General features: G+C 52.5%; 1 protein-coding gene across 5 annotated transcripts in view; it reads right to left on the bottom strand.

Annotated features, from left to right (window-relative positions):
- Window positions 1-67: 67 nt before the first annotated feature.
- The window catches only part of TRIO (trio Rho guanine nucleotide exchange factor), a 354644-nt gene continuing 331592 nt past the window's right edge, over window positions 68-23119 (bottom strand). For 2 of the 5 annotated variants that reach the window (XM_053906890.1, XM_053906891.1), the window contains exons 46-57: window positions 22280-22471; window positions 20071-20248; window positions 17001-17833; window positions 12762-13009; window positions 10891-11029; window positions 10128-10155; window positions 9759-9921; window positions 9369-9490; window positions 7994-8072; window positions 5845-6045; window positions 2979-3117; window positions 68-2431 (exon numbers count right to left, since the gene is read on the bottom strand). In XM_053906890.1, the coding sequence (XP_053762865.1) occupies window positions 1883-2431; window positions 2979-3117; window positions 5845-6045; window positions 7994-8072; window positions 9369-9490; window positions 9759-9921; window positions 10128-10155; window positions 10891-11029; window positions 12762-13009; window positions 17001-17833; window positions 20071-20248; window positions 22280-22471 (2871 nt within the window). In that variant the 3' untranslated portion in view covers window positions 68-1882. Of the gene's footprint in view, window positions 2432-2978; window positions 3118-5844; window positions 6046-7993; window positions 8073-9368; window positions 9491-9758; window positions 9922-10127; window positions 10156-10890; window positions 11030-12761; window positions 13010-16931; window positions 17834-20070; window positions 20249-22279; window positions 22472-23119 lie in introns of those variants that run through there. The other 3 variants (XR_008423663.1, XM_053906893.1, XM_053906892.1) reach the window with 3 other exon arrangements.

Raw genomic sequence — 23119 nt, 5'->3', positions numbered from 1 at the left:
TCCCTCAGCAATGTGTCTCTTTTCGGTTCCATAGTGACCAATTTAAATAAAAGGCCTAACACAAAAATCAGGCAAATATGTTTAATTTTTTAAAATAACTGATGGCAAAATAAAATATTTACATCACATCATACTGTGTAAACATGTAAGGTCTCTGTACAAAGAAATATACATGCAAAATAATGTAAAAATTTAACTGAAATAATAAAAGAAACAATACACAAATAAAAGTTGTGAGGTTACGAATACACATCCAGTTTTGAATCCAATTTCTTTTAAAAAGTTTCTGTACAATTTTACAAGAAACAAACAAAAACCCAACAAAAGAATAAATAAAATACATTGGAAGCTGCAAAGCTTAACTACGCCCGGTTCATGGCTCAAGACCCAGGTGTCTGGCTGGCTGGGGAAGTGGGCCGGTCTCGTTCGTAGTGGATTTCACACAACAAAGATAAAAAGACATTCAGAAAAATTCAAGCGTGCCCAGAAAGCCCGCGGCTTGTTGACAGGTGTCCCCACGCCAGCGTTAATTCTGCCACAGTGACGCAGACGTCACAGATGCCAGCCTCAAGGCGGCTAGTGCTTAATTGGCTTTTATTTCTTACCAAAAGCTCAAAATCCAGCCAATTTTTGTACAGAAAGTGGAACGTCAAAAAGTCTAAAAAGTAGTAAATGGCCAGACCGATTTTGGGAAAAAAAATAATACTTTGGCATTCTGAATAATAGCATAATAAATTTGAAAACATTACCCTATTATCCAGTTTTATATTCAGAGTATGAAATCACTTTTTACAGTCCTCGAAACTGACAAATTTCACGCAGAGTTAAATCTCCTTGAACTGATGGCACAGGGCTCCACCCCCACCCCCCCCGCCCCCGACACACGCACAAAACCATAAAGCTCACTGTACGAAGTATGTGCTTTTTCTATGTATTTATTACAGGTACAACAGAGGTCTTCATAAATAGTTGCATAAAATGTTAAAGCCACAACATTGCACATGATATGAAATAAAACCAAAAAAACCCCAATGAGTGCATTTACAGTATTTTCATCTGACTGTATACTGCTCGACAATCTGATTGACGGCTTGAGGGTGGGAAGCAGGGGGAGGGGGCATCGGGGTGGGACCCAACCTGACGTCCTGGGTTGATGGGCAGAACCCTCTGACCTCCTCCAAAGGAAGCCCTGGGCGGTGGGGGGGTGGGGTGGGGTGGGGGTGGGGTGGGAGGGGGGGACAGGAGGGAAGGACAGACCGAAGGCAGGACCAGTCTTATATACAAATAAGGCCTACATTTCATCAGAGCAGAACGATTCATTCTAGTTTTATGCAAAAGTCTGAGGTTGAATGCACGTTTCAGGAGCCTGGTCTGGCGTCCCGGTGAGACGCACACAGACCCGGCGGCTAGGAAAGCTCAGAGCCAGGTGGACCCTGAGCTCTGGACGAGGCCGTGGGGAGGGCCGCCTCGAGGGGGGAGTCCTCCCCAGAGCTGTCCAGTATCTCTGTTTTGTTCGTTAACACCAGTGGTTGAACATAGGCATTTCGTGTCCTTGAATAAATCCTGGAAAATGTTAAATTTGCAAAATTCTATTCGTGTGTATTTAAAAAAGTTTCTTTTCTTTTTTTTGCAGAAACCTGAATAAAAGACTGTGGTACAGCAATGCTGTCTCCGCTCACGAAGAGTGTGCGAGAAGGTCCTCCACCCCAGCACAGCGTGCTCCTGAGCCCCGGGCACCGCCGAGCACAGCTCACCCGGAACGCAATGTCACACGATGAACGTACGGCAGCTCATCAGTCATGTTGGTTTGTGTTTCTCTTCGAAATTCAAATTAACAGCTGATTGGCAGGTGAAAGAGAATGAGAGAGAACTTCAGGATGGGTCAGACTCTAGGCAGAAGCCTGCTCTGTAAGAAGTTTTTAACGCTACGGATAGGTCGAACATCGTTCTGGTGTTTGCGCCGCTCAATGAAGGAAGTCAGTCTGGACGTGTCGAGGACGCCCGCACCTTTGCCACTGCCATGGCCCGCCTGCAGCCACTGCTCCTGGAGGGCCAGAGCAGCCGAGGGACGCTTGGCAGGGTCCTCTTGGAGGAGGAAACACACGAACTCCTTGGCCTTCTGGCTCACTCCTTTGAAGCAGTCCTCTGGGAAGCTAAAGTCTAGTCGGCAAATGTTCAGGCAGGTCTCCTCCACGCTGTCGTCGAGGAAGGGGGACACGCCACTGAGAAGCACGTATGTGAGCACTCCGACACTCCATGTATCCGAGGTCAGGGAGATGGGGTTCCCAAGGATGACTTCGGGGGCCGCAAACTCGGGGTTCCCCAGCAACTGGTGGATGTAGTAGGTCGTGTTGAGTTGGACAGCATCTCCAAAGTCAGCCAGTTTGATCGTTGGCTTGGCCGAACTCTGATCCACCAGGATGTTTTCAGGCTAGGAGACAGGATAAGACAAGGTCACTTCCATCCGTCCCCATCCCACGCTTAACACACGATGCTCAACGGGCATCCAGGAGGTCGACTGGAAGAGACTGTTCACACGCAAAACGGGACGAAACTTAGAGCGTGTCGGCCCACGGAGGAGTCAGCATCGCCTGTCGGGGACAGCCCTCTCGGGAGACCGGGGTGGAGTCGCCGCGCCGAAGGGCTCCGGCTTAGGAAGCTGGGTGTTGTTCTCACTCCTGGCACTAACAGAAACATTCGCCTTCCTTTCTCAGCTGCCACTGAACCAGTCCCACACCAGCCTCACGAAACTCACAGGAACTTTCCGGAACTCACGGAATGTGTGAAGAGTACTTTACTGATCGTTTATAGCATCAAAAGTAAATCTTAAAACCGGAGATAAGAGACCCGTGTGCCCATTACCCACATCCTCGTACTTGTCCCCCCCTCCCCCCGGGCCTCCTGGCCTGGATGCAGTGCAGAAGCTGAGAGGCCCTGTGCTCAGACACGCCGGCCTCGGCCCCGGGAAGCCCACTAACCTTGAGGTCCAGGTGCGCTATCCTGCAGTTGTGAAGGTATCGGACGGCTTCCAGAACCTCCCCCAGATACGCCCTGATCTTCCCTTCGGTGAGGTTTCCCCATCGCACCAAACAGTCCAGGAGACGTCCCTGGTCAGCCCTGTGGAGGCAGGAATGCGCACGATGCTTGTCACGGCGCTGACCTCTCCTGCGTAACAGGAGACGGGAGGCTGCCGGTGGGCCCCTTGTTAACGTCCTACAAGGCTGGGGTTTCGGAATCGTACCTCCACCTAAAGGTGCGACTCTATCAAGAGGGTCGTTTCTTTCCAACCTCATTATGGATGCGAGCGGGGAACAAGGTCGCTCAGCCCCCAGAGGGAGTGGGGAGGCAGACAGCAGCACATGTGGGCTCCTGCCCAGCCTCTGAGACACTGAGGAGACGGCCCGGGCAAGCCATCTGCTCTTGGATAGAATGAAGTGATACCACCTCCCCGAGCCTTAGTTTTACCACCTCTAAAATGGGCGATGGGAAGGCCAAATGGGATAATGTAAGAGCTGATGTCACGGGGTGATGAGAAAACAGTCACTTGGTCTTAATGCCTGGGCTCCACAGCATGACAAGCCTGCTCCACCCAGAATCCGGGCATTTGCACAGACGCCGAGCTCACGGTCTTCCTGGGCGCCTTTTAAAATAAGAACTCAGAGGGGAGCCGTGAAGAGTTCTAAAGAATGCGGTCACCCTGCTCACTTGTGACCCGGGAGGGAGGACTGTCTCCTCCCCACCATTTCTGGGATCTGTAAGGATAGAAGCCTTGACAGTAACTGAAACTGCGCCTTCCATCAAAATGACCCCTGTTTCCATTCCCCAAAGTGGGAGCTTGGAAGCCGAAGGAACTACCTGCCGACCCGTGTGGGCAGCTGGTGCCTCTCGCTTCATGCTGGACTCAAAAGGCTTCCCTACTTTGAATCACTGCTGATGTAAAAGCCACTGACACAGCACTGCCCGCGTGCCAGGGACGACACTCTCTGTCAGCTCACTTAGTCCTCACGCCAGCTTCTGCAACTGAAGGCCACAATTGCAATGCGGTGGTCTGGCCCCGGCCTCCCTGAACCCCAGCCTATGCTGCCCCCTTTGCTTGCAAAACAAACTTCTAGGAAAACCAGCCATTTGTCTGATAACAAGGTCATCAAGGAGAATGTGGTAGTAAGACATCTGCTATGAAAAAAAATCCTATTAACAGTATGGTGAGACCAAAGCATTTAGTTTTCCGCTAAAAAGAAAGGACAGCTGGACATACGTAAATTTTAAGCCAGAAACGGACATCTTGCCAATTTTTGATGAGGACTTTAGTTTTTGTTGAAAAATCCCCAGATGATCAGTAGCTATTAGTCACCCAGCATCTCAAGTCCGAAAGGAGCCTCCCAGGTACTGAGGTCTCTGCCTGGACGTCATTTTAGTGCCACAACAAGCCCCATTACAAGATCTTTAAAAATTCTAAGGTTGAGAAAGGAGCTCCAGGTACAGAGCCAATGAGATAGGGAGCACGGACAGAAGCCAGACTGGGCTGTGCCCAGGCTCCAAGTCCCCTGACGTGCCCTTTGCCCATGATGTTCGGCGTAGGGGGACGTCTCAGGGGCCTGCCGTCCTCCCTCTGCCATCTGACATGTCTGCTATTCCAAAGACGGAGGCTGCGACAGGCCCTCGACACTCCAGCAAGAGCTTTACCCTGGGGGGACAGGGGAGATGGTCTTGACACATGCCCTCCCCCGGCCTTGCCCTCTGAAGGCACTTCCAGATTCTTTACAAAAAGCAATACAACACACAGAAAAATCAAACACAGGGCCTTGAAGGGGTCCCTGCAAATGACGGGCTCCTAGAGCTCGAGTCCCACTGTCAGAAAGAATGTGTCCTAGAGGCTCTGAGGAGGCCTTCCTGTCTGTCCTACTCTGTCCCCCTAAGAATGCATCAAGGAACTACTAAATGGCACAGAATATTTTGCTTTTACCAGTGGAAAGAAGTTGTAAATCCATGTAAATGTATGAAAGGACTCCCTAGTAAAAAAAGAAGGAATAGGTATTTAAACCCGGCTAAACGCCCCTATATTTCACAGAGGCCAGAATGTTCTAGGGTAGGCTTCCCAAACCCGTACAGCTAACACTTTGAAACAGATGGTTCTCGGCTGTGGGGCCATCCTGGGCAGCATCCCTGGCCTCCACCCTCTAGATGTCAGGGGAACCCCCAATCCAAGCAAGTCTCCGGGCATGTCCAAATGTCCCCTGGGGAGCAACACTGCCCCCGAATGAGGACCGATGCTCTCGGGTCACAGTTTTCACTGTTCAGATGACTGACGTGTTCGCTGAGATGGCGCTGAGGCCCTGGAGTGCCACGGGGAGCAGGGGGGCTGCTCTGGCCGGAGGTGCCCCCCTCCCCGTCCTGACCATCCTGCAGGGGGTGGACATGAGCCCTGAGGGGCAGGACTGGATGCCCAAAGCATCGGGGATGAGAGAGAGAGCTCTTAGTGAGTCCACCCTGGGCCCCCGGCAGCACATGAGTCTTCAGAGGCCGGGCCTCTGGGGGATCCCGGGAACCAGGTGGCATCTCCAGGCCGACACCCAGAGGGAACCTGGGCAGTGCTGGGGTGTTCTGATGCTAGGCTGGTTGCTCCCTCGTTTGGACAGCGCACGCTAAAGACTATACTTCTTCCGACCATTACTGGAAAGCTCTAGAACTGTGGTCTCTGACAGTAGGCTTTTCTTTTGTATTTTACACATTCTGTGGATCCCCAAATGCCACTCTCTGCCCTTCTTAGAGAACAAACAACAATAAGATCACTTAAAGTTGAGGCAGAGGCTCCCAAGCTGGGGAGGGAAGGGGGTGTGTACGCACATTTCCAAAACCAGGATGTAGCTGGTGGGGGTCTCGAAGCTATCAAGGAGGCCAACAAGCAGCGGGTGCTGGAGGTTCTGCAGGATTCCAAGCTCGTGGGTGACCTGGTCACGCTTCATCAACTTCTTGTTCACAAACTTAGTGGCCACTGCTCGTTTGGTTCCTTTTTGATCACATTTCTTAACGACAGAGAATCTGCCCCTGGAAAATATGCCAAGAAGGTCACTTTCAGATGACTCTGAGTCTGTCATGGACAAGAAACTGTTAACCTAAATGGACCGGGGGCGGGGCAGCCTCCCCTGTCCACAGGCCCTGCCCTCCCTGGCCACTCGTGGAGGAATGACGGCCCGCGACGACCCCGAGGAAGCCTGCCAGTCTCCGAGCCCCTCAGCCATGCGTCTCCTCTCCTTCCTAGAGGCAAACTCCATCTCCTCACCCTGTGTGACCTCCTGACCTCAAATTCGGCAGAAGTGACATGTGAGACCAACCAGGCAGCCTCTGCCTCTGCTGTCATGGAAAGCCTTCCTCACCATGTCAAGAAGCCTGGGATGCACTTGGTGGCCCCCGGTCACCCTGTGCCCCCTTTTGGAAAGGAGTGTCACTGCTGTCACAGTGCCTGACTTGCAGGACGCCTGTGTGGGGCCGGTCACTCATCGGCACCCACGGCCTCTGGAGCTGTCCCCAGTGAGCCACACCCAAGAAGCCTCAGTGGCACCTTGACCCAACCTGGAAAATAGGGTCTTGGACCTCAAATCTGAGCCCGCTACCATAGGATGGGATGAAATTTGGGGAGTACTGGGGAATGCAAGGAATAGAAATCACCCTGTGGGGGGAAGAAAACGGCCACACCGCTCTGCTACTTCTCCCACAGAAGGGCAGTCTGTTTCTCTTCCCTGAACCTGGCCTGGCCGGTGGTGTTTCTGACCCACACAACGCGGAAGAAGTGCGGCCGCTGATTTCTGAGGCCGAGCCTTGAGAGGCCCTGCGGCTTCTGCCATCACGTGAGGAAGCCCAGGGCGAAAGTCTATGTGGAGAGAGGCCCAGCGTCCCAGCCAACTGAGCCCAGGGGAAACCAGCGGATAGCTGCCCGGTCACTCCAAACGTGGCCAGAAGTGGTCAGTGCTGCCTCGAGACAGCAAGTGGTGTGCCCGTACAGCGATGGACAGCGGACAGACAGGTCAGCCTGATACACGCAGGTATGTGCACAGGTAGCTGGAGCCACGAGACCCAGTGCAGCCACTCGAATGGAGGAGGCCACTCTGGGGGTTTCTTGTTAAGCTTTTTATTTTATTTTATTTTTTTTTTAATTTTTTTTTCAACATTTTTTATTTATTTTTGGGACAGAGAGAGACAGAGCATGAACGGGGGAGGGGCAGAGAGAGAGGGAGACACAGAATCGGAAACAGGCTCCAGGCTCCGAGCCATCAGCCCAGAGCCTGACGCGGGGCTCGAACTCACGGACCGCGAGATCGTGACCTGGCTGAAGTCGGACGCTTAACCGACTGCGCCACCCAGGCGCCCCTCTTGTTAAGCTTTTTAAAAGCGACAAGCTCAGCTGTCATGCTTTTGACCTTCTTGCTGCCTGGGTCAGGACTGGAGAAGTGGAGGAGAGCCGTGTGGATGGGCAGCAGAGTTGAGCCAGAGGGCCTGAGGGCCCTGCTGACCGCTGCCCGAGCCCTGGCTGCCCTTCTGGAAGGGAGGAGCCCCTGTCTCTGCTCATGCAGGCGTGCCCCGCATCTCCAATGCACATCTCCACAGACAACTCAAGTCTGCCGGGCACACTCAGCCTTTCCTAGCGGAGCCTCCAAAGGAGAATTAAGTCCCACAAAAAGGGTTTGAGCGACTCTCCTCCAACTTCTCCCAAGGACACGACAGCTGGTTCGGTCCTAGACGCACAGCAGAGGAGTTGGGTCATTGCATGAACGGATGGCTTATGGCTTTAGGCCTTCATTGTCTCCTGGAATCTGAGCTGAAAACGTCTGAACCCTCAGTGTTTACTGTCGAAAGGCAATTACAGGTTACCTTCCAAATAGAATTCCTATAACTTCCAACTGGTGGCAAAATACACCACTTGATTTTATCTACTCCTGCGGTGAGTTATGTCTTACTCTCTGTTCTCCCAGAAGGGGCTTTGGGTTTTATATTGTACCTGCCAAGCTCAGCCACTTCGCTGTAGAAGGAGTCAAAGTTGTCTTTCCAGGTCACCATGATCCCATCACTCCCTGGACCTGTAACAAGAACAGCACCTCCCCTGAGCTTGGTTTCTGCGGCGCTACTGGGGGAAGGGGTCTCTAGGCCTGCGCTGTCCAACATGGCGGCCACCGTGGCTGCCGGGCATGTCCGCTGTGGCTCATAGGAACGAAGATGTGCCCGAAGCATAAAATACACACGACAGGCTGGGACTTAGGATGAGGACGAGATGGGTTTACGTGACAGAAATAAACACCCACTGCCTTTTCCATTATTTTCCAACTCGCGTCTCCAAGGTGGCATCTTCCACCTCCCCAAGTGCCTTTAGCTTGTGCTACTGATTTATTAGAAAGCAAAAACCACCTGGACAGTTTCTGTGGCCTCTTTTACAAATTACAACACCGGTGATTCTTCACTTTTAAATTCAAGATTCTCTTTCTTCCTTGCATCATGATCTGAGAAATTCAGGACATTCCCTTTCTCTGGTTTAATGAGATTAAAGTATCTGGGATGAAGAGACACAGGATAAAAATGCTAAGATAATTCTGTTCATTGTCTACACACAGGGTGTTCCTGAACTCAATGCACCTTTTAGTTCAGGGTTTTATTTTTGTTTTGCTCTCGGAAGCAGGTTCCTTGAGCTGGTGCAGCTGGGGGACACGTGACAAAAGTCGGCGGTCCTGTGCTGCCAAGCTGGCCTTCTGCCAAAGCAGTAGCTGCAAATCAAGGGGTACGTGCTGCCTCCTGAGCATCTTGTCAAGTGCACCCAGAGGAGACTTAGAAAGGCCCAGGACATGGGTTCTGCCTCCAGTCGCTCAGTCTAGCTGAGGAGAGAGAACAAGGCCTTGCTGGGCAGTGAAGAGAGCAAGGGCTTCGGACCGGAGGGACGCAGGTCCCACCCTGGTCCCCTGCACTCACGGGAGGGACGCCGTTAGGGTCTAAGTCAGGCACAGAGCCTCAGCCACAGTCCTTCCTCTCCTCTCATAGTCTACATGAGACCAGCTTGGAGGAGAGTCTCTCAGGGCCAAAGTGTCAACTCAGGAATTGAATAAAAGAGAAATCAAATAGGAGGATGTGTTTTGAGCACTAAGAACACGGAATGTGCTGTGTTCCAACCTAGAGGCTGGCACCGGGAACTCAGCTGCACCGGGGCCGTGATGAGCGGCCGTCACCGTGTCCCTCCCCGGGATGTCCTAGATACCGTGGTCTGCCCCTTGTAGCTCTTGTTGGGAAGGCCCCGAGAGTGATTGTTGCCAAACACTTCAGAGTATGTGGGGCGGGTCTGTGTAGGGGCGGGGCCTCTGGGCCTCAGATCAGCTCGGGGAGCAGCTTACCCAGCACCCTCAGACTGGCTGAGGACGAGGCCGAACCCATGTCGTTCACAGCGATGCACGTGTAGGTGCCGTCATCTTCTGTGGTCACACCCACAATCTTCAGAGTGGCCTCTCCCAAGTCACTGCCGTACAGATGACAAGACACCGTGGGTCACAGAGGGGCAGCTCCCCCAGTGGCCACCCCTACCCTCCCCCCTCTGGGGTCACAGGAAATTCCGAGAGCGAGTACTGCCAAGGAATTTCAAGTGGAATTTTAATTTTTATCGTGCACCCTGGATGAAACGGGCCCTTGTGGGAGGCATCAGGGTGCAAAAGCTAAGTAAGCAGTTTGACAGTGTTGGTCACAGTGACTAGAGGTCATGTTCACTGCCAGCGAGACCCCACCCTCACCTGTAGGAGATGCTGTAGTGACCGTCGTTGTTCAAGGTGTTGTGTTCAGGGCCCTTCCAGGTGATCGAGGCCTTGGGGCGGCCACAAACTCGACATCTAAGAACAACGGTCTCCCCTGTCTCACACGTGACCTCACTCAAGGGAATGACGAATTCTGGGGGAACTGCACGAGAGAGGAGTCAGGGACACCAGTCACCCTTGGCTCCCCTCCCACACCCACCAACGCTAACAAACGAATGAGGCCCTCGTTGCTGCCCACACCCGGAGCGCCACAAAAAACCCGTTCCACGCGGCACACCCGAGGCCTCTCCGCCATGCCCCATAGACCTACGCTCTGCGAGACCAGAGGAAGCAGACAACAGAACTCACCGTCATATATGTAGTTGGGGTTGAGAAGCTGAAATGGAAAAAGCACGTAGATATTAACCAGAAGCAAGAACTGCTTTGAGGTATACTGAGTTTATTCCCTGGCTACGATTATCACTGAAAGATGAGTGGAAATACAACTTGGTTTTCGTGGGTATCGAAACAGCGCATTTTCGTCGCCTTTAAATGCACTCATCCAAATTTAGATGAGCTTTTGTCTTCCTTCTCACAAACGCATCAACGCCCTTTAACCTCAGAAATGCCCATTTTTCTCATCCAGTGGGCTGGGTCCAGCTGGTCCCCACACCCCTTCCTTCTGAAGGGCGGCCGGTGCCCTGGCCCAGAGCCCTCGCGTTCCCTTTGGGGGAGATTTTTTCTCCCCAGGCAACCACTTCCCAACCCAGGTTTGAGGCAGTCGCACCACGGGAACCAAGCTGACTGAAGCGACTGCCAAGGGAATGTGCCGGAGCGGGCGAGGCTGAGGCGGCCCCCGGATGAAATCAGCGCCACAGCGGCTTTGCAGCGCTGTACTTGCAAGGGTCTGGTTTCTGCTTCACTGGGCAGCTGGCAGTGTTCCTTGTAAGCTACACGTGCACCTGGTCAGGCGTGCTGCGTGTCCCTGGTTCCCCGCACAAGTGTAGCCACCTGTGCCTGGAGCCCTGCGCGGGCGGCTGGCAGGAGGCAGGGCGTGGGAAGCGAGGCTGGGCGCCAGGCCCCCTGCTGCCCCCTCGGAATGACACGGGTTCCTGGAGACGCTCAGACTCACCTTCACAGATACCTTGTTGCTGAGTCCTTCCCGAGACTTCCGATAACCGTTCTCTAACTTGCCTTCCCGTTTGCCGTCTTTATCTTTTTTCTCAGATTTTTTCCTTAAACGGAGTGCTGTGTGCCAAGATGTTGACTTCCTAGGGGGAAAGTAACACGTCGTTAGTGTTACATCTTCCCAGTGTTCGGCAAGTGATTCCTGAGAATATCGGAGAAGAGCTGAGTAGCTCACCTATGGGGACACAGGCTGACTGAGGCTCCTTCAGGAACAGTGTGCTCTGCTGAGGGAAACCTGACCCTGAGTCTTAAAAACCAGAGGGGAAACCTGACCCTGAGTCTTAAAAACCAGAGGGGAAACCAAGAAATTCTTAAGTGTTAAGGACTAAAATACAGAAGTGGCCATGAAGATGGTCAATTCTTGGCCGTTTGATGCCCAGAGATATGATCAAGTGTTGTTCTGGGTGTTTCTGGACGAGATTAAAATTTTTAATTGGTAAAGTAAAACACTCCGCCCTCCACCACGTGGTGAGTGGGCCTCCTCCAATCAACCGGAGACCTAAGTAGAACAAAAAGACTGGCTTCCCCGAGCTGGAGGGAATTCTTTAGCAAAATGGGCACCCAGCCTGCTGGTCTACACTGTGGATTTGGACTCATAATTCTCCATAACCTTATGATCCAGTTCCTTACAACACCTGCCTCCTTCCCAGAATGTACACACACGCTCCTATTGGCTCTGTTTCTCTGGGGAACCCTAATACAAGGCCTAAGAATACCCTTTGATAAAACAAAGTACAAAATGGGATTCTTGAATAACGTACTAAGATAAAATACTTCTATGTATCGAGGAGAGACGGGACAAGGGGATCATCATGGAAGAGACCCTGTGCAGCATGAGCTCAAGCCTAGCATCCCCGGGGGGTTGCAAGCTCCAGGCCCAGAGGTGTGGGGTGGTGCTGGGGTCCCATCCAGGTGTGCCGCACACCCCGCCGAGGGTCCTGCCGGGCTTGGACAGGAGCGTGACCATGGTCACCATCATTGGAGATTTCAGAAATCACAAATTCCTGCAATGCCTCCATTCCCAGAAGCCATGTGGCTGATCTCTATCACAGCCAAATAGATTCAGAGAAGGGCAGTTTTAAATCAGCACCTGAACTCCGTTTTCTTTAAAAAAAAAAAAAAATGTTGAATGCAGGGACACCTGGGTGGCTCAGTCAGTTAAGCTTCTGACTTTGGCTCACATCACGATCTCACGGTTTGTGAGTTCAAGCCCCACGTCAGGCTCTGTGCTGACAGCTCAGAGACTGGAGCCTGCTTTGGATTCTGTGTCTCCCTCTCTCCCTGCCCCTCCCCTACTCATGCTGGGTCTCTCTCTCTCTCTCTCTCTCTCTCTCAAAAATAAACATTAAAAAAAATTTTTTTTAAAGTTTAACACAGCAAACCCGGTCTCATTTCTTAGTGGAATGAAACCTTCTAGTATACGTGAGGCACGACAGTAATGGCATCACACAGATCTTTACCTGCAGCTCACAGACGAGCACCTTCATGGGTGCACCCTCAGCATAGCCTGCTAAGAGGGCAGGGGTCCTTGGAGAGTCCCCCCCCACCCACCCAACCAGAATATTGGGGACTACAATATTGTTGTGGTTTACTCAGTGACTTGAAAAAAGCTGTGTCTGCAAACGCAGGTTGTCAAAAGACCCTGTCAGAACACGTCTGAGAGACGAGAGGCCACCCCGTCTTCACTCTGGGGTTCCGCACCGCGCCTGGAGATGAACTCGCACGGATGGACGATGGAGCGGCTCTCTAGCGGGGCCTCCGGGCCTCGTGTGCGCTCGGGCCCCTGTCCCCTCGGCCGGCCCGCTGGGCACTCACTTGAGGGTCCCATCGGGGTTCTCCACGATGACTGCACTGGTGTGCCCCAGGACGAAGCCCGGAATCCAGCCCTCAGCGGCGGGGCACTGGTCAGTGGCGGCTCGGAACACCAGAAACATGTTCTGTTGATTGCTGGCCAGAATCTGAACGACCTCTCCTTGGTAGACGTTGATCTCATCCTCCTTCACTGCCGTGTAATCGTGTGTCACCAACATGGTGGAGATGTTGCTACTGCTGCTGCTTTCACTCTGGAGTGGGAGGGAGGACAAAGAGAAAGGCAGAGGGGAACTGAAACGAGATGTGATGTCATCCGCGGGCGCCGTCTCGTGCCGGCCCAGAGCAGCGCTCACCACACAGGCTCGGAGCCACTCTCTCGTTAGCTGACTCCGTGCCTCCTTCCCGATCACCGAAAACTTAGAAAGCAACGTGAGCGACAATCTAACGCGAGTCAGTGCAGTGACGACACTCTGCTTTTGGGAGACGATTTGAGCCCCATCTTCCTTGCACCTCAAAGGAATGGCTCAGTCCTCCTGCCGGTGCCGTGCTGCCTTAGATCTAGGTTGTGGGGGCGTCACGGGGACTACCACGCTCACCTAGAAAAGCATCATTAAATTAAAAAGCCCCGGAGAGTAGCTCTCCAGCCGACACACCAGACCACGGAGCGCCCCAGATCTGCCAAAGAAAACGTTCACTCAGAGCACAGGCCGCCGGCTCCGGCCGAGCTGCTGACAGGCCTCACCACGGTCACCTTTTATTCCTTTCCTTCTGAAAGAATGAGCGATACCTGAAAAGTAAATCGACTACTGCCCTGCTCCTAAGGATAGTCACTCGTGTCCCTCAGTGAGTGGCCCTTCCAGGAGCTTGTGTGACTCGAGCGTCCGGAAGGTGCCGTTGCCACAGTAACACACAGAGTACCCAGCACGGCAGGGCAGCTGTGGACACCGCGGGCCCCGCGATTCAAGCTTCCGGAACGGACCTTGGCGTGGGAAAGCCTATGCTCCTCTCAGCCTGAAGTCCTCCTGGTAGTACCCGACCTCCTTGTCCACTGTGTGTCCTTAACGTCCATCACAGTGACTGACAGGCAGCAGACGCGCAATACCTATTTAGGAACTCAACGAGGCGAGATGGCAAAAGGGAAACAGAGATCATTTCTGAAGCCCACCTACCTAGGCCCGCGGGCTGAGTGGCGTTAGTTGCTGAGTGGAAGACACACAAATGGCAGTGTTTGTCTCAAGCTGTCATTTGCCAAGTGACCCCTTTGTTCCAGGGGAGGGGGTGAAGCTGACACCACTGGCCAATCCTGAGCTAGCTCTTGCTCAATCCCCTCTACCAACAGGTGGGACGTGGGAAGGGGCATCAGGCACCCTGTTCCTGCTTGCTTGTTCTCAGAGGCTTCCGCCAATGACGCCGTCAGGACGTTCACGGATCCCCCGGGCTTCGAGGACTCTAGCCTCTGCTGGGCTCCTGGGTGCCTGGGGCAGGTCCTGGGTGGTGCAGTTGCGCCTGCCGGACAATCCCGCCTCACGCAGGTCAGCCTGGGCTGCCGGGCTGGTGTTGGGGCACACGGCAGAGGACGGCTGGCTGCTATTAGCAAGTCAGCGGGCCGAGAACTCCAGGGTCCAGGGCTCCAGACCCGCAGTGGATATTTAAGGGACACACAGCGGAGTGCCAAGCTCTGTTCCTGTCTTGGCGGAGTCGGCTGCGGATACCTGCCCCTCGTGGATGCCCGTGCTGTCCACGTCAGGCTACGGTCTGTGCGTAGTCATTTCTGCCATTGTATTCTTTGAGCATGTACTTTAGGATTCTGACTTATATAGCAATACCCAATAATTTTGAGATTACGAAACCAAATTTGCTAGAGAACGCAGACGAAAAGCAACTTATGTGGCACAGCCGCTTTTGGCAATAACGCATACAGAGCTTTGTCTCCTAATTTTGCCACAATAACAACAGCTACTGGTATTTTCTGAACACCCCCTATGAACCAGGCTAAGTACCAGGCATTTAAAATCCATCTCATTTAATGCTCAAAACCGGCTTCCCAGCTGGCATAATCATTACCCCCTTACAGAGTGGGGGTTAGGAATGTGCACGGGCCACCTGGCTTCTGAGACGAAGGCAGGGTTGCATTTCTATTGCTGCCCAGGTGGGCAGGTGCAGAGACATCGTGCATCCACATTTGGGGGCTGGCACAGTCACTGTCTGGGTTGGTCCACATCCACTCCACTCCTGTTCTCAGCAGAACTTTCTGGAAGGTGCCCATTAAAGGAGGAAGAAGGACCCAGGCCATGGGTTAGGCACAGCTGCTTGGCTGTGAGTGCAGACAGTTCCATGGAAGTAGTCAAGGAGGAAGGTGGTCAAAGCTGACCTGCCAGGAGGATAAGATGGCCCAGATGGGCAGAAATGGGGCAGGGCGATGGTTCCTTTTAACTGAAATACTTAAGAATCCTAGAGGACATTTTCAAATCCCCATTCAGGCCTCTGGTGGTCGTCCCAGCCTTCCAGGGCATCTCTGTAAGGCACTTTGACTCATCTAAAACACTGGCAACTTCCCGTTCCAGGTTACCTACCACGTAAAAAAAAGCGAGAGGCACAGGCAGCTTGTGCAGCCTAAAGCTGGGACATATGTCACAGGTGACTGACTATGCCTTTGTCTCAGGGTGAACATCCCAGGAGGGAGCCAGGTGGTGACTGTTATCTGTGCACACTCATGGGCGCCCAGTGACCATCACGGGCTGCCCTGTGCTGGGGCAGTCGAGGTTCATTCTGAAGCACAGACTCTGAAAGGTCCTCGGTTGCTTACGGGGAGTGTCCAGGTTAGGATGAGCCCAATTCGTAGGAGGGGTCTCAGCTGTAAGACCATGCCCGCATCCCGAGTATTCCACCAGATGCTGGCAGGCAATCCCTGCGACCTCTGCCTCTTTTCCTCTGGCTGAAGTTGCTCACCTGCATTCCTAGCAATTCATACCCAACCGGGGGCCAGGCTACTCTGCAGGACACTGGCCACAGCCACTGCGGAGGTTGCCTGCCCCGACCGCTTGTTTTTGCAAATAAGAGTCAAGGGCAAATAAACGTACCAAGACCCGCTTCCTGATTTGTTTCTCAATTAAATATAAAGATCAAGTTTAACAATATATGTAACAAGTAGAAGGAAAAGAAAAGGCCACGTCACCCCAAACAAGGCATTAATAGAAGTCCAGAGGAAAGAAGAGAGACATGCAAAAGCCAGATTCGTTTTCATAATGAGAGACACAGACCCTTTCAGGGAAATGTATTTAAAAATTTATAAAGCGATCAAACATACACTCGTCAGAACAGTTCTCTTCCCTCACGCATGCCTTTAGGAAAGTGTTAAAGGTCAGGCCATCTGCCGTGTAGGAAAACAGCTGGGGAGGATAGTGAGGAAGCCACAGAAATGGGGGAAAACCCCACCACAGCAACCTTTCTGCTTGAGGACACGACCCAGGCAACGGGCCTAGGGGAGGGCGAGGAAGCCCAGAGCGCCCACAGCGCGCCCCCTGCTGGGCAGAACGCAGGTCGCTGGGCATCCAGCCTCCGCCTCGCTCCCCGCCAGCAGGAGCCCAGGCTCCGGAGGCGCTAAGGCAGTCTCTCTCTCTTCCAGAGTGAAACTGGGGGAAGCAAGCATTTCCACTGGAGAGATTCCTTTCCCCCTATTTTGTCTGCTTAGTTTGCTGTGAATTGCTGTTGGAAGTTTTCTCGAGGGACTTTTTTTTTTCAGCAGGTGAGTCAAAAACGCTGCAAAGATAATTTAAGGCATAAAAGAGCACAACCAAGCGATGAGCAAAAAGCTGAAAGTGTACAGATTCCAATTGAAATAGGAGGTAAACAGCAGGGACGCTGACCCCTCTAAAAAACGTGTGTGAGGAAGGCAGGGGTAAAAAGGAAGTTCCGAGATATTCTGCTGGTCAGAGAGTGTGAGAGACGCACAGGTGCTGCGTTCGCAAGGTACCGATCTGCTTCCCATATTAAGGAGACACACACAAAGCAAGGAGCGAGTTAGTAGAGACGAGAGCAGCGCTGTCCCCGCGGCAGGAGGGTTAGAAGGCGCGCCGTCCAGGCCCGCGGGGCGTCGGCGGGCTCCGACCTCTGCGGGCGGCGCCGGAGGAGCCGGAGAGCCGGGAGTTAGTAGGAGGAGAGCGGCGGCCACGGGGAGGTTTAGAAGAGCTGGCGGGACAGAGGCAGCGGGGCGGGCGGGCGCAGGCTGCCGGGCGTTCTTACCCCGTTGCTCTGCGTGGACTGCACGGACTGCTCGCTGGCCGAGGAGCACGTGCTCATGCGGTCCGTGTCCTTGCCGGGGGCCGCGTGGCGCTGCGCCTGCCGCTGGAGGGAGTCGCTGTCCCCCGGGAAGGTGAAGGAGCCCGGCCGGCTGGCGGGAGAGGCGGGGATGGAGCTCCAGAAGGAGCCCCCCTTCTGCAGGGGGCTGCTGGGGGGAAAGGGCTCCTTGCCGATGGGAGAAGGGAACGCGGTGGCCACAGGTGAGTTCAGAGGCGAGACGGCCCCGGGCCTGGGCTTTCCCAGGGGCAGCGAGCCCAGGCTGCTCCGCGAGCGGCTGTCCTCCGGGTTGGCCCGCGCCTCCCTGGCGTCCGCATCGCGGCCGGCGCCTGCGGCATTCCCCGAGGCCTTCCTGGGGCTCTCGATCACCTTCATCTTGGGGATGTGCTCCGCTTCTCGCTCGGGGCCTTCGGGCTCTCCCGGGGCGCGCCTGCCGGCCTGGCCGGGGCCGGCCTCCGGGGCGGGGCTGCTGCCGGGAGGGGGCGGTGCAGGGCCGGGAGTGGACGTACCTGACATCTTGTCTGCCTCTGCCTGGCTCGAGGCTGCAGAGGAGACCAGCACGGGGGAGTGGTGTCTGACAGGCTGGGGGATCCGGGAGGGTCTGCTTCTGCTCGAGCTGGGGAGGCCGCTGCAGCTGCCGGGGCCGCCGCTGGGGTTGCCGCCTCCGCCGCTGGGGGCCCCGCCGCTGCCGCCGCCGCTGCCGCCGCCCCCTCCCCCGCCGCTGCCCCCGCCGCCGCCCCCGCTGTGGTTCCTCTGATACTCGATTGGTGATGTCAATGCTGCAAAACAGGGGAGACCCAGAGGAGACTGTCAGGACGCCAAGAAAAATATCCTCGTGGGGCAAAGGAGAAAGGCACAGGATACAATCAAAAGGATATGCAGGTCCTGAATACCCGCCCCCTTCAAGTCGTGGCTCATCCATGTGACTGGTAGCCAGCCATCTCGACCTTTAAGCAGCCACCCATCCTGGAAGTGGCAGAATGACACCATCCATCAGCAAAGGAAAAGGCAAAGGCCTTGAATGCTACTCTCCTACTTATGAACCACTGACACTGACTCCATCACGGGAGGTGTGCCTGTGTGAGTGGCTGGGGGGTGGGGGGGGGCAGGCAGAGAAGGCCAAGTCCAGGGGGCAGGACGGCCACCGTGGGGCTGGCTTTTAACAGCCGGGAGCGGCAAGCAGAGACTTTGCATCCCTGCCAAGTGGAAGTCCAACTGCGCTGGGGGAGAATCCCAGGCAGCAGCGGGCTCCTACCAGTGGGAGAGTTCAGGCCTGAAGCCACAAAAGTCTTCTCTAACCAGAGAGCAAAGAAGCTGCTGAGAGTTCAGGAATACCCCTGGTTACCCTGAGGGCACACAGATGGTGTTAGGAACCACCCCTGCTTTGCAGGTTTGGCACCAGAGGGGAGGGAAGGAAAAGAGCTCTACAAAGACAGATTGGGGGGGGGGGGGGGTGTCCAGTAGCTGTCCCATCTCCTGACTTCAATGGCTTCATTTGTTACGTAATCGTCCGCAGGGACGGAAGGAAACATGCCAAGTAAGATATGGGGAAATACGAACACAAATTCTTAAAGTGTTAAAACTTTTGAGAAATACAACAATTAGAACCCCTTCCTGTCTGAGGGGACATTGGGCATGTGTGAACAAGCATTTTGGAGCCGAATGACATTTTTACTAAGTCTGTCTTGGCCATGACCTCTCACTGGAACAAAGGGCGAGAGGGAGAGATGTGACATGCCCAGAGCCCCCACTGCATTCCTGATGGTGCTCAACCCTCCAGAATAGGACTTTGCCTAGACTGAAGAGAGTGTCTAGTAAACTTTAACAGCATGGCCTACATAGGCTTCCTGTTTGGGAGGCAGTTCCTTTTATTTTGAAGATGATGGTAAAAATTTAGAGATTTCCCAACAGTTACATGCTATGGGTTAGCATTTAATGAATGTATCACTTAAGAGAAACGCATTTAAAGAGGACTGCATTGGCTCACCGTCCTAGGTGCGAAACTTTTCTACACACACAGGGACTGTCCCCCGGACCCCACTAGCCTCACGTATCCAATTCCAACTACAAATGTAAAAAATGATCAGTCTTGCTTGAGTTAACACCCAGGCAGCTGACCTCTTCTTGGCCCAAAATACCTTGCCCTTGATTTTTCATTGACTGCCTATGTTCCTGGCTCTGGAATGTCATGTTAGGTGTGAAGGTGGTTTTATGGGGACAAAGAAGTTACAACATCCTACTGGGCTGGGACATACCACAGACATGGGAGAAGACATTAGATGAGTATTTAGCTTTTGGCTGAATTCTCAGAGCTCTTCAATGATCGCCAAATTAGAGCCAGAGTCAGAGTCGGCCATCACAAAGGGAAGCAAGCAGTTGCCGACATAAAGAGTCAAAGGAACGCTCTAAAAAGGCCAGTATGGTCCATCTCCTTGTGGAGAAGACATGTCCCCTAAGGTGCTTTGATGGCTCCTCTGTAATCACTCATGTCACGGAAGCTGGGAAGGACAAATATGTCTTGTTTTCCAATGCAAGTGGAAGGTATGGATGAGCAACGCCAGCCAACCCAAGTTTCAAAGTTGCACTGGAGAAATGTCTCCGACATCTAGGGCCACCTCTGTCTGCTGCCTCAGTTTTTCTCAAGCATTCCCCTCCCAGGACAGGGCTCCAGGGCACAAATGGTGTGAGAGACTGTGTGGGACATGTGCCCAAGGCCAATTGGCCTGCTTGGAATCCTGACTCTGCAATGAAGAAATTGTGGGGCTTGAAATAAATTACGAATCCCCTCTGTGCCTCAACTTCCTTGTCTGTAGAATGGAATAATAGTGGTACCTGCCACCAGGGGTCACTGTGAAAAGGAAATGAAGTGATAATAAAACAAGGGCTTAGAACAGTGCCTGAAACACAGTCTGTGCTAAATATGTCCTGTCATTATTAGGTATGTAATAGTAGACAGAAGAGAGACAGAAATAGAAATGTGTAGATTTCTAGAAAGAAAGACAAGAACACACGTTACCATTTAAAAAGTTACGCTGGTTTTCTAAAATTTGGTTGATTTCATGGATCCATGTTTGCCGGACACTTGGACTAGACGAATGCAGAGTGAAGGTCTCCACCACACCACCCGTCCTCGATGTCAGAGCAAATTTACAGGGATCGTTTTCCACGTTTTCCTCCAGGCAAAGGCAACTCACCTTAAAAAAATTAAAGCATTATTCACCATCTGACCGATGGACAGATAAACAAAATGCGGGCTATGGAATGAGTAAGGGAATACTACTCAGCCCTAAACAGAACAGTCTGACCTATGCCACAACTTGGATGAACCCCAAGGGCATTATGCGAAGTGAAATAAGCCAGTCGCAAGCAGATGGATACGGTTCTGATTTCATTTAGATGAAGTACCTTGAGTGGTCAAATTCACAGAGCCAGAGAGTGGAATGGTGGGTGCCAGGGGCTGGTGGGGGGAATGGGGAGTGGTGGTTTAATGAGCACAGAATTCTGGTTTTGCAAGATAAGTAGAGTCCTGGAGATGGACAGTGGTGACGGTTGATTCAACCATGTGAACGTACTTAATGTCCTTAATGCCGCTGAGCTGTGCACGGAAAAATGGCCAAGGTGGTAAATTTGTGTGTATTTTACTACAATACCAACAATGAAAGCACATGGATTCCCACCAGCTAGGTGCGATGTAAAGTTCATCCTACATCAAAACTGAAACAAACTTTTTTTGGTTGAGCCGTCATCTTTATTGCCTTGGATATCATCATCTTGATGCGTTTCAGTGATTCTCTTAACTCAGGGACAAGGGGATTCCCAAGAATTTAACTAAGTGCTTGAATATTAACTAGAAACGAGGGCTTGGGAATTACCGGTTTTCTGACTCCTTTATGACGACCCGGTGTTTGTGTATCCCTGACTTCTCTGCCCCAGAAATAAAATGACGCCATTTTAAAAACTTGACTATTGGGGCATCTGCGTGGCTAAGTCGGTTAAGCATCAACTCTTGATTTCAGCTCAGGTCATGATCTTACGGTTTGTGGATCTGAGGCCCATGCTGGGCTCCGCACCAACTGTGTGGAGCCTGCTTAGGATTCCCTCTCTCTGTCCCTCTCTTTCAAAATGGATAAACTTTGAAGAAAAAAAAACCACCAAAAACCCTGACTATTAGTATAATGCGTTATGAAATTATATGTGGTATCACATGTAAGACAGTTTTACAGAAGCAGGACATGGAAAAGAACATATAGAGGGTTTCTATGCTGCTGGAATGGAGTGGAGAGTCTGTCAGGAGGAAGACGTTCGGAGGACAGTGGGAGGCAGGAGAGGCCCGAAGCTTCATGCAGCCCAGTCCCGATGCCTCCCACGTCCTGTTGGGCAGAAGAGCCTCTCCCAGCCTGGAGGGAGGGGAAGCAGGGAGGCTGCTGCAGGTGGCCACCAGAAGCCTGACGGGGAGCTGGATGGTGTGGTGTCCCACCTGGGTGCTGAGACCTCAGGGCTCAGACGGTAGGAGGCTCTAGCACAGGGATGCACACCTCCCTTCTGAGCTCAGGGCTGCACGGCTGCCAACGTGGAAGGAACAGGGAGGGAGAGGTGGGTGAGCGGGCTGCATCTCCCAGGGACCATGTGCTAGGCCCTCAAGCCCCCTCCTCTGCTTTATTCTGTCTTGCCCTTGGTTTGTCCCGTTCATAGGACTCGAGGCCGTTTGCCATGATTTTACTTATGTTTACTTATGTGTACTTATTTGTGTTTCTCTTTCCTCAGAGAACAAGCTATTCCAGGGCACAGACGGCCTGTCTTATCTACCCCTGTGGCCCCACGCCCAGCTCTGATGGCTCAGTGTGTCCTCATCGGCTGGAGGCAAAGAATAAGACACTGGGAAAGCTTTCTGCTCTGGTCTTAGAGCAATATTCCACATCCGTGACTCTGAACTTAAGCTGTATGTGGTCACAGGAATGGTGGTACACAAGAACGAGCCCAGACAAGGTCTTCTCATCATGTTTAATCATGACGAGAAACGGCTGTGGACACACAGGGATGCGTGCAAGACAACAGCCACTTCAGAACGCAGACAGTTGAGGGATGGAGTGAATTTTTACAAGTTCTAAAATATCTGAGGAAATTCTCCAAACATTTAATAAACAAAGGATCAAGACATTTCATCACTGAAAAGGAAACAGTTCATCAGCGTGACGGGTCCGTGTGTCCACACAAACACACATTACCTTGATGCTGTTCTTAAACAGGAATCCCGGCATGGAGAAGCCCTTTTTTTTATCAAGTGGTTCACTGAAAATGACGATCTGCTCAAAGAGGAAAACCCGCCTCTCTTTACAGCGAGGCAGAAGTCCCGAGTCTTGGTCCGTGACCAAGAATGTGTCCTGCAGGAGCAGCTTGCCCTGGGCAACAATTTTACCCTAAAAGGGGAGGGTGGTGCAAAGGAAGAGAAGAGAACATTGCATTCTAAGTTAAGATACAGGAAGTTCTGTTTCCTTTCTTGTTCCCATAGAATAATGTATATTTCTTCTATTAATTTAAAGAGCTTAAAATTTTCTTTAATTATAATGAGTTCTTAGCCCCCAACAGAATAGTCATCTAGACAAAATTCTTGCCAACCTCTGTAGGAGTCTCTCGCCTCCGTTACAATCAAAGACAAGGTGGATTGAAAGTGTATAAATAGTTCACTGAACCAGGTTGTCAAGGTGCAATCCCTGCACCAGCTGCATGGGCACCCTGGCAGGACCCATTAGACCAGGTTGTCGAGGTACAATCCCTATACCAGCTGCACGGGCACCCTGGCAGGACCCGTTAGAAAGACACAGGGTCCTGTGCTTTCAGAAACCCTCCAGGAGATTGTGCTTTCTTGAGAAGCACAGAGCCCGAACTTTAAACCCTAATTCTCTAGTAGAACAGTAGGCAAGAAAAGCAAAAACTTGTCCTCTTTCCTTACTCAGTAGTTGAATTTTAAAAAATTCTGAATGTCTTTTAAGGTACTAATAGGCAATGTATAATATGCCTAGTCTGGCAACTCCTAGGGAAGTCTGGTAGAGTAACACTGAACACAG

The sequence above is a fragment of the Panthera pardus genome, unplaced genomic scaffold (assembly GCF_024362965.1).
Source record: "Panthera pardus isolate Hobbes unplaced genomic scaffold, ASM2436296v1 HiC_scaffold_2, whole genome shotgun sequence".
NCBI classification, from domain to species: domain Eukaryota; kingdom Metazoa; phylum Chordata; class Mammalia; order Carnivora; family Felidae; genus Panthera; species Panthera pardus.
Note: the sequence above shows the minus strand (reverse complement) of the source record. Positions and strands in the feature narration are given on the sequence as shown.